The sequence below is a fragment of the Hypomesus transpacificus genome, unplaced genomic scaffold, assembly GCF_021917145.1.
Source record: "Hypomesus transpacificus isolate Combined female unplaced genomic scaffold, fHypTra1 scaffold_48, whole genome shotgun sequence".
NCBI classification, from domain to species: Eukaryota; Metazoa; Chordata; class Actinopteri; order Osmeriformes; family Osmeridae; genus Hypomesus; species Hypomesus transpacificus.
In genome coordinates this window covers 552,779-565,589 of record NW_025813996.1, presented here as the reverse complement: position 1 = coordinate 565,589, position 12,811 = coordinate 552,779, and the positions used below count along the sequence as shown (strand labels likewise).

The 12,811-nt window shown below is 41.2% G+C and overlaps 1 protein-coding gene across 4 annotated transcripts in view; it reads right to left on the bottom strand.

Annotated features, from left to right (window-relative positions):
- ttc3 (tetratricopeptide repeat domain 3) overlaps positions 1-12,610 on the bottom strand; it is an 82,765-nt gene extending 70,155 nt beyond the window's left edge. The window contains exons 1-12 of one of the 4 annotated variants that reach the window (XM_047017119.1): positions 12,016-12,610; positions 11,385-11,467; positions 11,123-11,165; positions 10,854-11,013; positions 10,671-10,752; positions 10,418-10,471; positions 9,880-10,024; positions 9,530-9,615; positions 9,361-9,455; positions 9,160-9,222; positions 9,012-9,066; positions 3,618-3,780 (exon numbers count right to left, since the gene is read on the bottom strand). In XM_047017119.1, coding sequence (XP_046873075.1) covers positions 3,618-3,780; positions 9,012-9,066; positions 9,160-9,222; positions 9,361-9,455; positions 9,530-9,615; positions 9,880-10,024; positions 10,418-10,471; positions 10,671-10,752; positions 10,854-11,013; positions 11,123-11,165; positions 11,385-11,453 — 1,015 coding nt within the window. In that variant the 5' untranslated portion in view covers positions 11,454-11,467; positions 12,016-12,610. Of the gene's footprint in view, positions 1-3,617; positions 3,781-9,011; positions 9,067-9,159; positions 9,223-9,360; positions 9,456-9,529; positions 9,616-9,879; positions 10,025-10,417; positions 10,472-10,670; positions 10,753-10,853; positions 11,014-11,122; positions 11,166-11,384; positions 11,468-11,716; positions 11,865-12,015 lie in introns of those variants that run through there. The other 3 variants (XM_047017122.1, XM_047017123.1, XM_047017121.1) reach the window with 3 other exon arrangements.
- Positions 12,611-12,811: the final 201 nt, after the last annotated feature.

Sequence of the window (12,811 nt, the reverse complement as noted above, 5' to 3'; positions counted from 1 at the left end):
GTCATTTGTTCCACATGAAAATAATGGCCATAATCATGATTATGGCGTCAGATTTATGTTGCTTGAAAGTGCTGAGTAAGTAAGTAAGTAAGACTATTTATATAGCACTTTTCATACAAGAATTGCAGCTCAAAGTGCTTTACATAAAATCAACAAAAACAATAATACAAGTGTTGAGCTAACTAGCCGCACTCTATCTGCGGTCTCTCGGATCCGTCTTAGATCCGAGCTGCCACTTGCAGTTTCTAATACACAAACATGACAAGGGGGTAGACAGGACGGGAAGAAATTTCAGCATAACATGAGGAGAGAGAGGAGAAACAAAGGCAACCCCCAGACTATGCTCCTAGAGGAGTACAGTGTGGGAACAGGCAAAAAACACCTCAGCACACAAGCACATACATTGTACAACATTACAGAACCACATGACTTGCAACGGGGAGGGGGGGGAGGGGTATGGACAAGCAGCATATGGACCTGCAGCCATACTAGGCGCTGGTCACAGACCCGCCAGCCACACCGGGGGAACAAGCAGGCGAAGGCGTTGGATGGGGGAAGGGGTGTGTATGAGTGTGCCTGGGTTGGCGCCTTTGCCTAGGCCACAATCAGTCAGATTCCCAGTTCGCAGATAGTATTGCCATGGAGACATCATTGGTCATGACCCAAGACAGAGACGCAATCCACAAGTGAAAGTTAGTGTATGAGTAGGCCTGGGTTGTCACCATCTCCTAGGCCACAATTAGACAGTTCTCAGATTGTATTGTCATGGAGATAGCCTTAATCAGGTCCCAGACAGAGACAACAATCCTCAGGTGACTGTTGGAAGGGAGTAGGGAATGCAAGAGAAGTCTCGCTGCAGCGCTCTTCAGGGGAGTTGTTGTTCCAGCAACGGCCTTGGCCGAGGCCTGTGCTGGTTAGGGTGCCGAAAGCAGATAAGATTGGGGTTGTTTGGTCGAGTAGCCGCATTCCAATTTGCACGTCTACTCCTTTTTCCACCGGTCTCCGTCGGTCCAATCATGTCGGCCAGCCTTAGGGGGCTTTTTTACAGCTGTAGCCATTTCCTTAATTTTTCGATATGCCAGGGCAGTGCCTAATCCAATCAGCAAAAGCCTGTAATCGTGGTTCCAAATAGGTAGATGTCTTCAATGTCCTCCACGGAAAGCGCCGCTGGACACCCGACGCGTCCATCGAGTAGCCAGCTGCGAAAGTCCCGTCAGGACAGTCAGGTTCCCCCGAACCCAAGATGGTGTCAATTGCATTAAGAGACCAGCTGATCAAATCCATGATTTTTAGTTCGGAGAGCGGTGCGGAGAGAGTCTCTCAGTATAAGACACAAGACACAGGACTAGACAATACGATAAAAGCCAAGCAGGGACGGTCAGGGGAGGAGAGGAAGAAAATGCGACCACCTTCGTCGAGAGCCAAGAGAAAAAAAAAAAAAAGCTGAGGCGCGTTACAAGTGACTAATCCCTTGGTTTCCACCCCCAAATTGTAATGTTACCCAAGTATGTTGACTTGCGCAAACAGACATGAACTGGGTGTGTTAACCTGAGAGCGTGGCAGTTCATTTCCAAGCAGTCTATCTCGCAAGGTGCTTTCTGTCTCTCCATGTATGTTTCTCGCTGAGGGCTGCCTGGTAAACTCCCGGTTGTTTTATTTGTACAACTAATTTTAACTGTTAACTATAATATTCTTGTTACAACTAGCTAGCCTACTTCTTCTGTTTAACAGTTCAACTTTCAGCTTCTACTGCATTGTAAGCTATTTAAGCTCTTAGCTTTGTTAGATGATGCAGTTCAGCTTCCACACTGCCTCTTGAAATTCAACTTTTTCTTTAATTGCTTCACAACGTTCAAACTTATTCTCCCGCATTGTATTTAAGCACTTAGCTTTGTAGATGATGCAGTTCAGCTACCACACTGCCTCTTTAGAGTGAGTCACAATTTTTTTAAATTAATTTCAGCTAGCAGGTATTCTCTGATTTCTGTATTTTCCGCCATAAAAAAAAATAAAAAAAAAGATTTCAGCAATCCAACGCATTTTCAGCAGGAAATGCCTTTTCTAGTTTTGTTTAACATGCAAATCAGCGCGCTATTCACTGCCTGAAGAAGTGCAGCATGCAAATTTACGTAGAAGCCGAGTGGGGAACGGTGCAACAGAGAAACATTGTGTTGTCTTGCCCGGAGAAGATAATGGCCGGGTTTCCCAGATTCGTTAAGGCGCGTTCGTTAGGCGCGTTCTAAGAACGCTCCATAACGCTCCTAAGAAGCTTTTAGCGTTAAGAGCTTCTTAACGAATCTGGGAAACCCGGCCAATGTCATTTGATTTGGATGTGATTCTTATAATAGGCATATTCATTTTTTCAACCCAGCGCGTGTTAGCATGAGCGAAGTAGGACAACTTATGGTTTTCAGATGGTAGGCTACATCATATTCAACGTTTAACTATAAAAAATAAACCGTTGTTGGCAGAGTTCGTTTGAGGTTCTTTGTAAATGTACTGTAAATTAAATGCTGCCATACCAGATTTATTTGCCATTTTGCCCAATAACACCGACAAAGTAGGCTATGGCAGAGTTTGTAGTTTGGAAGCCAATTGTGCTCGTGCAGTGTGCAAAAAAACAAACAAAACAAAGCAAAGATTAACAAAAGGGAAAACAACATATTTTCTCTTAACTATATATTTTTGTGAGTTGCTTTCTTTGTCTTAAATAATATAATCTACAATTTCTTTAGAACATTTCTTTAATTCTGCCATGGTGACACAAGCGGGAATCAGATCTCACACTGCCATATGGCAACTCTACTAAAAGATTCTTCGAGGACCAAGAGCATATCGACCAGAAAATTGACTAGTCGACTGACTGGGGACAGTCCTAGTACACAAGTACTTCTATTGTGCGAGTGGCAGTTCATATCGGCGCATGTGAAATAATACATTTTACTTATGGGGAACATGTTTTATGACGTTTACAACTTTTGACAAATATGACACCATTGTCAATCTTCATCAATTCAATGTAGGGTATGCAAATTAAGACAACTATGCATCAGCATGCAAGGTCATTGATTAATACCATACTGTACCACAACAAAAGGGTGCAACTAAACCAGGTACTGGTGCGACAAACTGCGAAAGTTGGTGGTACCTGTGGTGGCCCAAAACTTGATTAACAGGGTAATGAAGAGGTTAGGAAGAACAATCTCGAAGGAGGAAGGGGGGCCAGGGTGACTAGCCAGTATCTGTGACTTATGTATTCTTATGTCTCAAAAGGGGTATGTGTTTGGGAGTGAACAACATCTTACCAAGAACAGAGGAAAGGAAAGCAGCCAAGGAGTAACAGCTGAGAAAGCTCAGATTTTAAGGCCCTGTGTTTGGATTACTACTGTTCTGAGAACCTATGTACCTCGTCTGGAGCCCTGCCCCTGCCTAGACATGACCATCCAACGCCACAATTGCATGCAATTCAGTTAAAAGCAATTCCTTTGTCACACAAATCAAACATGCTACTGTAAACAGGACACCAACTGCAAAGATAGGCATTTGTTGATAAGCATTTGTTCATAAGCATCAAATAGTTGCATCGGTCATTTGTCCAAGGTAGTCAGTGAGTTTACCTTTGATTTCTTCAATCTCAATAGAAAACTTGGCATACTGCTGTTGGAGGTCTCTCATCCCATCTGTGTCCTCCCTACACAGACTTTGGGCCAATATATTGCTGTCCAAGGCCCGTCTGTGTTCCTCAAGGTTGAACAGGGCCTCACAGAAGCGGTAGTGACCCTGAGACACACAGACCCAGAGTGATTCAGCGAGGAAGTCTTTAAAGACCATGTGTGACCATGAGTGAACATGAGTGTTGTGAGCAGTGCAGGAGCAGACACGGCCGTGCACCGTGTCTGAGGTATCTGCTGACTCCTGAGACCTCATTCATTAAGCGTGCACTATTATTATCTCACATTCATTATCATTATTATTATTCCCACCTTAACTAGTCTACTACAAATCTTTCACGCGTGCTAAGAATATGCTGACATAGTTGGTTTAATTTGGCTGTTAACTGTTGAAGTAGGACAAAAGTAGGGCCTCTGAGACCCTTTTCAGTGGAGCTTTACATGCTCCAGGCAGGTCAGTAGACTCTGGGGATCAGTCTTCTATACATCATTTTTTGTTTAGTCTCGGTTAAACTGTCGTTTAGTGAGCATGCTTGCATTTGAGATCGGTGCCTTGATCAAGCATAAATTATTCTCACCTATGTCGAAAATAATGTTGTTCGACTGTTTAGGACTTAAGGTTACAGGTAACAGCATGCGCACTTTAAGCTATGAGTTGATTCCCTATCATCATATCCCTATCATCATATCAGTCATCCAGTCAGAGAAGAGCAAGCACAAGTGTCCCAAGTCTTTTAGTAGTACTACAAAATGTGTTTGTATTTGCAGATATTTGACCCGATACTGATGCCTGGGCTTTGTGTATCTGTCGATACCCGATACCGATCCGATACCGTTGTTGAATTAATAATAAACCGTATACCTTCCACCTTATACCTTCCTTCCACCATGTGGAAGAGACTAAAAGCATAGGACTTTCCTAACTAAACATTACTCTCCTAACTTAAATAATATCCTAAGACTTCAGATAGAGTATTAGGGGACCACTAAGGCCTATATAAAAGCATCCAAAAACAGCATGCCATGGGCCCTTTAATTATTTGCCATCTTTTAAACCACATGACTTATTTCTTTAACATTGATTGGGATAGATTTACTGTAATGGAAAATACAGTAAGCCTACATTATGAAGTGCAAAATTAATTTATTTTAGATTTCAACATACTATGGTTGGGGCACAGATGGGCTGACTCCTGAACTCTTAAAGGCCATATGGCAGGTTAACCACCACTGTCGATTAATGCGTACATAAAGCACTCAAGATATGTATATTATACAAGAAATCTTCAAATAGTGTCCCAAAATGGTGTTTAAGACCAGTCTTTGTCATTTTTTGTGTTAGCATTAGCATATTAGCGCAATTCGACGATGACGTCACATTGGGTAGTCGTGGAGCAGAGTAGCCTCAGTTTAGTACTAAAACTATGGCGACTGACCGGGATGAAGAAGAGGTGGCAAGAACCCCTAATGTATATGATGGCCCGCAGCCGGCCGTCAAAGCCAAATAAAATGATTCATATATAATTTATTAAATGATTCATTTATTAAACGGTTCATTGTACCAAGGAGAATGAGTGGAGAGTTGATGAAGTGTCCTCCTGTTGAGTGCCTATCATTTAGCAACGCAGCAACGACCTCTGGAGCTCGTCTACGAACAGCAGTGCACATATACAATTTATTTTTACTGTCAGTGATTAGCACCGAGTGGAAGTCAACATTTTCTTTATATCTAGTGATCATTCAGTGCCTGACATTACTTTTTGAGGCACTACACTAGCCTACATTTACGTTTCACTTTGCCATGCACAAGTCAAGTCCGGGTAAACACTGTGCCTTTGACCAACGAAAATGAGCTGTAATATTATACAAATGATAACAATTGAGGTGATAAACGGTATTTGTAACATTTACACAATTTCTGCAGAATGAAACACTTTCTGTTATGTACTGTATTGCAGCTCCGTCCGAATATCTCTACAGGCGGTGCAGCTAATTTCACTTGAACGGGGGCTTATTACTTGAAAGTGGAATCATTTACTGATTCTTCTCAGTTACATTATCAGGGCTTGGAAATACTGTGACTTGCTAAAGCAGGCAAATGGCTAGTAGTAGAACATAACATTTGATAATAATTGCTGTCAATCAAACAGCTGCAAGACCCAGTGAAATGTTACATACAGCTAGCAAACTAACGTTAGCTAGCATCGCTAACGACATTGGCTAACTCAACTTCGGTAGGCTATCCTCAGTATTTGCAAGCTGGCCAGTGCAAGTAACATGCAATTTTATTTTGTTTGAGTTTAAACTTGTTCAGTGGGGCAAGTACATTCTCTTCCACTTGCCCTACAAATCCACCTGCCCCGGACAATCATGTCGTTGTAGTTCAGATAGACTACCGGGTAAACCTAGCTCTATCTAGATCTAGAAGACATCATGTTAGCTATGGGCTAGCTATGGGCTAACTTGCCAGTCCCACCTGTAAAATCCCCCAATATCATCCAAAATTAAATATTTTCCCCGACAATGTAAAAACCTTTCCAATTACATGTCCCACGTTTTGATGGTACTAGCAAAGCCCATTTTAGACATTCTCTGGGACTAGCCTAGTGTTATTGGTAATCGATTTCAAAGCAGACTTTTGTGTGTTGTCTCCCCAACGTGACGTCATGCAAATGGCGCAAATTCGTAGGAAAAATGTACCTGCCACATGGACTTTAAGGAAAAAAAAACGTCGAAATGCAGTCAGGAGTGCTGCTGCGTTACGGGATATGTAGGCCCTACCCGTCTCTACACTTCACGTGCTTCATACAGTCATTGTGAAGCTTCAATGTTTCGTGTTTGAATTGTTTTGACGCCGTTACAAATTTGGACAGTCCTGCAATTGAAGGCCCACAGAATTTACAGTAGGCTACACAGTGCATTGCTCCGTCTTAACAATTGCCGCCGCCGTCAGTATTGCCATGGCAATACTACTTTTGAAACAAGTATTGCCTCATTTTCCTGGCAATACTACTTTTTCGCTGACCTTATGAAGTTAATTTAATTTAGAAGACTTAAGTAAACTGTAATGACCAACACATTTAATGTAGTGAGGAATCTGAAGCGATACTAAAACAGACTTTTCAATAGGCTACATGTTGCGCCTTGCGCTGGCAAAAAGGTTTGGCAATACTACTTATTCTGTGGTGATGATCACCTATGACCACTGGTATTCTTTGAGCCACTGGTGTCAAAATTCATATGTCCGTATCATTCTCACTCACATGCTCCGTCATGGCGAATTGTTTGCTTCATTTTAACACGTTAGATTGAGTAGCCTATATGTGACTGCTGCGTGCGTCTTGACGAGATGTTGATTTTCTTTATAAATCAACGTAGGCTACACCATTCCGAGAGGGGGGCAGGGGGTCGCAGGGCTAAAGCCAACTTGATGTGTCGAATGCATGGAGCACGTTTTAAAAGATATAAAAATACACATGACTGTTTTAACAAATGCTCATAATAAATCATAGCATATTGCATAAAACATTAGCACAAAAATCATCAGTGATACATTTGCAAACCATTAAAAATTAAGGTCGCAATGGCATTTCAAAAGGTCGCAAATGCGACCATTTCGGTCGCCGTGTAGTGCCCTGCGAAGGGGAACCCACTTGTCTAGCAGATTAAAGACATGCTCGTAGGTACCTAGCGAAAAGTAGCCTCAACTTTCATAGACTTTTAGCTACGATGACGATGCTGAGGCCTCGCTGGTATCGCTGTCTGTCTTACTAGAACGTTGTATGTATGCGTCATTGCTAACGTGTGCTGACGTTGTGCCGTTAGGCTAGCACTGAGTTCCCTTGTGCGACAAGGCATTTTTTGCCACAAACACTTAATTCAAGCCTAAATGAACATTTTGACATTTTGTTGTCTATGGAGTCCAAATATTGAAGGATCCTTAGGGGTGGAAAAATAATAATATATGTGAGAGAGAACAATGACCCCAATGACACTGAGAGAAGATACAACATCATACAACTCTTCCAGCATGCGACACACGTGCTGCTGACAAATGAAGTAGGATGTGCTGCGATCGAGAAAAAAAAATGATAGCCCCGTGGATCTGTTTATTTTTCCGATCCCTGATCCAGCTATTTTGTCAATATTGGGGCAGATATCCAATCTTAATATCGGATCGGTGCACCCCTTATTGTGACTATACTTTGTTAATGAGAAAATATCAATACAAATACATGGCTTTTTCCAATCATATAGTTTATGTTTGAAATGATCATTGTCTGCCTTGTGCAAAATTTGACTGGACTCGATATTGTTAACTACTCCCCCTTTTTGGCTATTTTATCAGCCTGGGGCCCGTTCTCCGTACGTCGTTAACTCAGTTAGCTGGATTTGATTGTTGACGATGCGTCGTTATCATGGATTGTTCGGTTCTTCGAAGCTCATCCTGGACTTGCTGTCATAGCAACAGGTCCGTAAGCTTAAACCTGCTCGGGAGCAGGTTTATTTTATGTAAACACGATTAGATTGAGGCTTTACAAGCAGAGGTGATACAGGAAGTCTGTCACTGACATGTCTTGTCTGTTTTTACTACAAAACCTGTTGCAGAAGGTGCAAGAATAATTTGCAGAATATAACATGAAACCAAATGAATTGCTCATTGCGTGATAAATAGGCTCCTTAAGCACAGCACGATATGCTAGCCTATACTTTTTGATCTTTTTTATGAGGGTGTCATTTACATCATAAATGTGTTGAAACCACATCATATGACATTAAAGATGATAAATGAAAAAGAAAAAAAATTGGCCTAGCTTACTGTAATAAGCGATAAAAAACGTGGTCACTACTCTACATTTAATTTGGTCTGCTACTTTTTGCCAGCACTCTTTCTTGGATTTTGCGGACTTAGACGTGCTCCCTGGCGAGCTGTTGCAAGCTGTTGCTCCGTAGCGGAAAAAACTGGGTGCTCATTTTGAGAGCAGCCATAGACTTATGTGAGCAGCCAATAGCAGCGTTGCTGATCAAGGTTTCTACTATCGATACATACCCCCTTTTAGACCAATGCATAACTCAATCCAGCTATACTAATTATAAACAACATGGGTGTTCAAAGAACCAAATTAGCCAGATCATGATTAGCAAGATGAAGTCGTATTGGATTTGTCCTTTGATCTTGGATGTAATAAGCAACGTACGGAGAACGGGTCCCAGTACTGAATGGTTTCCAGAACAATATAGGTGAGGCACTGGGGGGTTGTTCATCTAAATGCACTGTGATTGTGCTTCTGTAAAGTTTGCAATGACGCCAAAGTCAACAAGTCAAATATAGAGTTTTACCTTTGACCATCCCGGTTTAATCAATGTAGCCCTTTTCCCATCACCAACAGCCTTCCTGCAAAAAAAAAAAAAAAAAAAAGTTAATAAACCTACTATTACTACCTAAATTTTTTATAGGATTTGAACTTGTAGAACTTGTTGATCTTACAGGTATTTCTCACTGCGTATATAGCACAATGCTCTGTTTCCATAGATTATATGGTTTTCAGGACTGTAGAAAATAAGACAATACAAGATTAGGAAGCCCATGTAAAACTGATGGAAGTTTTAACATCTTTTAACACGCAACCAAAACCTAACCCCTACATTCAATTCAAGTTGTGAAAGATTTTGTCACACACATACTTACTGATATTTAAGGGCTTTGGTGTAATACTTGACAGCGGACTCATATTTCTTCTTTTGAAAGTGATCATTTCCTTTACTTTTCATGTCTTCACTTTTCTGTAGAAGACATTTGAAAGAAGTTATTCATCTCTCTGTCAAGAATACAAGCGAGCACACAGACAGTTTCTTACCTCAATAAAGCATTGGCTTGGACCACTGCTAAGCTCCTTGATCTTGTTCTTCTTATCAACCCCCATGGCTTGTGTATGGTGGGCATCTGATGTTTGGGGAAAATAATAATAAAAAGATAAATCAATTCAAGATCTTTCTCAAGTGCTGCAGCATTTCCAAATAAGTAACCACTTGTTGTGACCCTTCGGTCTAAAACCACACTGCCCCTCCCATGTGCTGCCTTAAACAAGAGGGTGCTTGTGGAGTCATGCTCTATAAAGTATATCAGTGGATGACAGACAAGAGAAGCCTACGCGTGCTACTCAACAAGTTTGGATTTTACGCAAATCCTTCATTTGGCGTGACTGACATGTTGTCTTACACTCTGAGAAGACCATCTGCAGGGCGGTGTAGACAATGCCTTGGTGGCCCAGCTCCAGGACTCTCTGGCGGATACGGGGCTCACCTGTGCGCTCCAGCCATAACAGCGCGTCGTTAAGGACGTCCGGCGAGTGCTGGTGGGTCAGTGGGATATTTCATCATGGCTTGGTAGACAACACAACTGCTAGCATCTTATGTTCTCTATTGAATACAGTGGACTGGATGCATCAGGTCAACAGTGACTTGTACGCCAGGGTTAGTACTGCTTGAGCAGGTTACCTATAAGCCATCTTCTTTATCTTAAGGATTCCACAAAGAAATCAGTCTTTAAAGGCAGGGTAGGTAATGTTATTGAGAAGTACTTTTTGTCACATTTGTTGAAATAAATCACATCCTAATAGCAATCAATAAATCTAAAGGATGATCATGAGCTCTGTCTGTCTGCCTGCGAGAACATGAAGTTGCTCAGTATGTATGACATGTTTATAATAATAGAGCCTTGGATGACATGCAGAGTTCCTTCATACCAAGTTGAACTTGTTGCTTATCCAGACCATGTGCCTCGTTTGGTCATCTCGTAGCTGGGAAGGCAAACATCTATTAATAACAATAACAATGCTTGTAGTGTGAAATACATTGGTAGAAGAGCCTTTTCTATAAATGAAAAACACACACATACAACAAAAAGGAATCATTGGACATGCTGGCTTAGTATTTGTATAACCATGGATAATCATGAACAATTCATGTGAATTTAAGAAGAACTTCTGTACTACTTACAAATCCTTTCTCCATTGCTCTGAGGACTGCTTCCAATATCTCTATTTTAAGCAATTTCTTCAGACTCAAGTCATTGCTGACACTGGAAAGATAACAAACTTAATTCTTCCATCTAAAGACAAACTGTAAAGATTTGACAAATATAAAACATTAATTGATTACAATGTGTATTATTATTCTTACTTGGAGTCTATAAAGCCCACTTGCACAGCCCAACGGGTGATTCTGTGACATTCCTGGCGTGATAGTACAATATGGTACCAGAAAGCGGCCACATTCATCAACTCGGCAACCTTCTTCTTCCCGCTGATGGGAATTTTATTCCACCTCTCATAAATGACATCTGCGAGAAACATGACAATACACAAGCAAAGTACTGACTTTGGTTCTGCATTGGTACCACTTAATTAAACAATCATAAAAACTATGAAATTCGTAGCATTGCTCTTTACCAGGAGGCTGAAGCGCCACAAAGGCACCGTCTCTCTCGTAGATCTGATAAGGAAACATGTGGTTACGCCATTAAAGAACATGTTAGCTACCGCAGCAATCACTACTTTGACATTACTGAGTAACTTGGTCTGCATAAAATATTTACTAAATACTCAATTACTAGCTACGTCCATTAGAATACCGACAGTCAAAAATGTTCAACTTCAAAACAGGTAAACTAGGAATTAAGGCCACATCATCGAACGTTCGCAGACAACTTACAAGTTTTGCCCCGCGCTGTATGTCCGAGCATTCTAATAACTCCGGACCGGAGTCCTCTGAATCTGACATTTTGTTAGAAAAGCCTGCAACACATTGTAGAAGATAGTTTTTAGTCAATAAAAAGTATAATTTGTGAGGCTAAGTTATGAACGTTGCTCTTAGTTTCCTGGTTGAGCATTTTTTACACATTCTTTAATAAACTTAAACTGGTCATACCACCACTCATACTGCCTGTAACTTTACCAACCTGACATTCATTTACCAGTAGCCAAATTCACTGCTAACGCTACTTGTTCTAAATAACGTTATCGTTTAGTAAACTTGGCTAGTACCAGAGAATGTCCATAAACAGGCTCTGCTAGTACGACGACGTACCAACGTTATGTTAGCTTGCTAACAAGGAGCGGGCTCGCTACCACTCCTCATGCTTTCCTCGCTATGCTTTACATTAGAACACTATTCCATTCAAATGAAGCATATAGGTATCTAGCTGACCAGTATACGTGGTTATCCAAAACCTTACGAACAAAAAAACTAGCGGTGAAGACACCCTGAAGCGCAAACAAATCACTCAAATTGCGGTAAAAACTATGACGTAGCGCAAACAAAACAAACCTAGTTGATCACTTACACTTTTTTGATGAGTTCCTAAAGAATCATTCAGTCGTAGAGTTTTGTATCATGTTCAATTGACCAGAGATCAGACGGACAATGTGTGCCTTTGATGGCTAGTCTAAAAGCACGTAACTACACTACTAGAGCACACGTTCAATAAGCTAGCCTTGTAAACCATGATAACAAACATCACTTCCATAAGCTACCCCGAACCGCCCCACGGTGTCTCAGTATTCAAGCAGGGTAGTTTATTTTCACCGACTGAAAATGCATAAAGATTTGTTTTTTAAAGATAGTAGTATACTGGTCTTTCGATATGAGTAGGCAGGCGACCACAACAAACAGACACGAGTGCGTCTGCAACATGCTTCGACATGTGTTGTTCAATAAACCCAATTACCAACCCACCCTCTACCATTTCCGGAAACACGAAATGACACAGATTAGATACATCTACTAAAATTTCCACACTTGCACATGGTTAACAATTACTTTAGAGTCACATGGCATCTCAACTCAACAACCAGTTCGAAAAATAACCCAAATAAGAAAATAACAAAATATAACTGCTGAGCAAACGATACAATTAAGGAAACATCCAAAGCATTCCCATTCAACACAATAGGTGCGTTCGACATGGACTGCGGCTGCATAAAACGACCGGCGAGAGTAGCCGCTTGCAATCGGGTAGGAGTTAAAATAACGGGAATCAACTATATTAACAACATTTCATGTATGTGTTACAGTCATTTGCTAAACTTGCTACAACAGGCCAGGCAACTCAAGCCATTTCTCCCTGTGCTCATTCAATA